A 4,280-nucleotide genomic window follows, 5' to 3' on the forward strand; every position below is an offset into this window, starting at 1 on the left:
ACTTGCACTGAAGTAGCCACAGCTCGGCTTAGCTTTGTAGTATAGCACTCCAATCCACTACATCACCAGGGAGGGTCCAGTCTCAACCTCTTAATCCTCCGTATAATCCTCAATTCAAATTGAGGATTTTTACTTAAATATCAAATTTAAATATCAAAAAAATGCTAAAAATTTTTGATATTTTTTTACTTCCCCCAAAAGTTGCTAATTTCTTTAAAAAACCAAAATAATCTCATTTGTCTACAAACCTCCCCCTAAGTGAAATGAAACAAGTTGTAGTTGTCTCCCTGGGCTTTCCCCTCCCTTGTTTCCCTGCTTTTAAGGCACCAAAAACCTTATTTCAGATATCTTCATTGAAAGGTCAGATTTTACATCAGACTTGAATTTGAGCAGAGGCAGGGGAATTCTGCTCCTCCACTTAAACTGAATGACATTGATCAAGCTGCTTCATCTATTTGACTCTTACTGTTTGTCAGTAAAATGGGAGTATCAACTTTATCTAATAATAAATGAAATTTTAGTCTTCTTCTCCCTTTTCCAGTCAACAGACATTTATAGGGTTCCCACTAAGTTGCCAATATTGTAGTAATTCTAGGTAAACTACTTCAAATAAGGAGACACTATGTGTTCTCCATGTGCTTCCCTTGACCCCTTAAAAACCTGATTTTCAGCCTCATGTATCTTTTCGCTCCTAGGAACTCACCTTGAATGTCCTGCGAGCATCTCAAATGTGTCATGTCTAAATTGAACAATTATGTCCCTAATTCCCACCCAAATCTGTCTTTCTATATCCACTCTACTTGTTAAACGAATCACTTTACCCATCCACCTCCTATTCGCTCCTTTCTCTCACTGTATTCTGTTTGATTCCACTTCTTGAACTCTCTTGAATCAATCCTTGCCATCATTTCTACTTTACTCATCTCTTTGGTGTTCATCACTTTTATTGGTTTTGAGGAACCTGTGATTTTCTAAACTATATAGTTGTTTATGCTCCTTCTTTAAAGTCATTCAATTCTCTCCATCTTTTCAGGACAAAATTGGTAGACTCCAAATTTACTTTGTAGAACTGGTCTTCAACTGATCTTCCAGTTTCTTCATCTCCTATTCTTTCCTGGTGCCTTTCACTTATGGTATACTCAAGGTCTTATCATGTCTTCTCAGGCTTTATGCCTTTGTACTCATAATTCCCTTTCCTTGATATTGTCCACTTGCCAAAAAAAATTGATTACCTTTCAGAATTTTGCTTGGTAATGTCATCTCTCAGAAAACTTCCCTAACATTTCTCCTTACCCTCATGTTGCTTTGCTTTCACATTTCACCCTATCACTTATCACAGTTCTTTGTGGTTGCCTACCAACATGGCAAATTTCATACTCTCCCCCTTGATGATAAGAGTTATCACTTTAATTTTGTTACTGTACCTTCTACAACACATATATGTTATGCAGATACAAAAGTGTAATTCTAAAACTCTTTGCATTATATCTTTGAACAGTGTAAAAGCTTAAGAGTTCCCTTTAATCCTTATGTGAGACTCTTGTAACATCAAAAGTTGAGAAATATTGGAATCTAATTTTTCTAGGTAGAAACAGTTGTAACTGAGGTATTCCTTTTAACATCAACATATTTATAAAAATAATTTTATGCAATCACATAGTAGATTCTAACTGAATTAGCAAAGGGTGTTTTTTTTAAATAGGTGAAAAATCCCTAATATTATGTAACTCCAATGTATTGCAATTATAGCAAATTGTGTTCTCCTGAAAGGGTAAATTTCTTTGTACAGAGAAAACTTTGCATTCTTGTTGACTGTAAGAATACTTTATTGTAGCTTATGTTCAGGTGGTGGTGGAATGAATGAGATGAACTGTACATATAGAAATGATAGCTACTAATGCCATTTATCATTTCCATTTATAGGTATAACCATTTAAAGAAACCTTCTTGCCAGCAAATCTATGATAAAAAATATAAGTAACAGAGGAAATTATAACTGTTATTTGTCAAGTGACAAACTTTTAATGTCAGAATGGCTCACCTAAGGCGACTAGTGAAATTACCTCTTAAAAGATATTACCATAAAAAGTTCTGGAAACTTGGTGCAATAATATTTTTCTTCATACTATTTTTGATTTTAATGCAAAGAGAAGTAAGTATTCAACATTCCAAAGAGGAAACAAGTATGGAAAGAAATATGAAAAACAAAAACAAGATGTTTGACTTTATGCTGGAAGCTGTCAACAATATTAAAGATGCAATGCCAAAAATGCAAATAAGAGCACCTGTCAGGGAAAATATTGATGCTGGTAAGAGACCCTGTTTGCAAGGATATTATACAGCAGCAGAATTGAAACCCGTTCTTGACCGCCCACCTCAGGATTCTAATGCACCTGGTGCTTCCGGTAAAGCATTCAAGACAACCAATTTAAGTACTGAAGAACAGAAGGAAAAAGAACGTGGAGAAGCAAAACACTGTTTTAATGCTTTTGCAAGTGACAGAATTTCTTTACAACGAGACCTTGGACCAGATACTCGACCTCCTGAGTATGTTGAAAGATATTCATTGCTTACAATATATAAACAGAGTTTGCTGGGTAGGATAATACCTGAGGGGAAGTTGTTTTGCTCTTCAGCCACACTGAGGCCAACAATCAGCAAACATAATTTAATTATAAAACATTTATTTTTTTAAAATTATTTTTTCCTGCCATTATTGTAACTTGATATCTGTATCTATGCTTGGCATTGCAGGTATGAAACATTTCATCTTAGGTATTAGAAAACCAAATTCTAGAACTAACCTCTATAGACAAAAATTAAATTCTTTATTCTTTTTTTTTTTAAAGATTTATTTATTTGTGCATACAGAACTGGGGTACAGGCCAGAGGCTCAGGGGTGGCGAGAGGCTTCACCAGAGACAGAGTGGGGAGCAGAACAGGCAGATCAATGAAGAATACTGCTGAGGGGAGCAGCGGGCGGGTCAGGAGAGATCTGCTGCGCCATATGGTCACCTCCCGGGCAGAGGGGAATTGAACTCATGTGGAAATGGCTTTAGCTTCTTAGTGCTGTGGTTTAACCCGCTGCGCCACCAGGGAAGGCCTAAATCCTTTATTCTTAAATGCTTTAGTTTTCTCATTTACTAAGGAGGAAATATTGGACAGTTTTCATGGGAAATGTGGGAGGTGGAAGAATTGTTTCAGTTCCTCTGTGTATTACTATAGAATAGAGATGTTAAAAAATAAGTCAAGATTTTGGAGCTATTAGGTAACTGTTTACTAAGTCACAAGTTTTGTGGTTATTTAAATGTTTTAATTATATTGCAAAATGTCTGTCTTTTGTAACCTTTCTTTTTAAGGTATAATATTGCTACAATTACTATTTTAACTACCACTCTCTCTCTAAAGTTGGAGTAAGTTCTCATACTTACAATGTTGTCTCCCTGTAGCATCTGAGAGATCAGCATTCCTTTTTACTGAGTCACTTTGTTTACACATTTATCTCAAGTATACAATATTTCAAATATTTTCCCTCAGAATCTCTAAGCTGTCTTTTGGTCCTTAGTTAACCATGTTATCATTTTTGAGATAGTGTTCAAATGCTCTTTTTCAACTAAAACAACTGAAGTGAATTCCCAGTATTTTACAAAACCTCTGTAGATTAGTTAGAAATGACAGGTAGGCAAATTATAAGCAAATGAGTGCTTAATTATTTTGTTATCTAGTTAGAACAAATTATATTTGGAAGTGAACCTGGGAAAAAGAACTTTTCTAGACTTACATCTTTGGTTTCACTAATATTTTTATAGCTTTGTGATTATGAATACCTGCTTCAATTTTTAGTCTCTCAGTGTGAATTAGCTCCATTCTAATCTGGGTGATTGAAGGTTGTATTGCTCATTGTTTTTTGAATGAACATGTGAAGAAATAATTGACTGTCCATAAAATATTCTAGTTTTTTTTTTTTAACAGAAACTGCCATACAATTCCTTTTTCTATATTAAATAGTTTAAAATGCAGTATCTCACTTTCCTGATTTGGGGACTGTCTTGACCAAAAAATAATTCACATTACAAATCAAGAAACAAGATTTTTGTTCTTCAACATGATGGTCAATGTCAGCTAAAGATAAACATTTTTTTTATTAAGAAGCTGCAATGTTTAAGATTTTTTTTAAAGATTTTATTTATTTATTCATACAGAACTGAGGTACAGGCCAGAGATGCGGAGGGTGAGAGGGTTCACCAGAGACAGAGTAGGGAGCAGAACAGGCAGATCAA

At 34.7% G+C, this 4,280-nt stretch overlaps 1 protein-coding gene across 1 annotated transcript in view; it reads left to right on the forward strand.

Annotated features, from left to right (window-relative positions):
• Positions 1-1,922: 1,922 nt before the first annotated feature.
• The window catches only part of GALNT3 (polypeptide N-acetylgalactosaminyltransferase 3), a 21,828-nt gene continuing 19,470 nt past the window's right edge, over positions 1,923-4,280 (forward strand). Inside the window, exon 1 of the mRNA XM_012724868.1 lies at positions 1,923-2,547. Coding sequence (XP_012580322.1) covers positions 2,033-2,547 — 515 coding nt within the window. The 5' untranslated portion in view covers positions 1,923-2,032. The remainder of the gene's footprint in view (positions 2,548-4,280) is intronic.

This window comes from Condylura cristata, unplaced genomic scaffold (assembly GCF_000260355.1).
Source record: "Condylura cristata isolate star-nosed mole 26May11 unplaced genomic scaffold, ConCri1.0 scaffold00002, whole genome shotgun sequence".
NCBI lineage: Eukaryota > Metazoa > Chordata > Mammalia > Eulipotyphla > Talpidae > Condylura > Condylura cristata.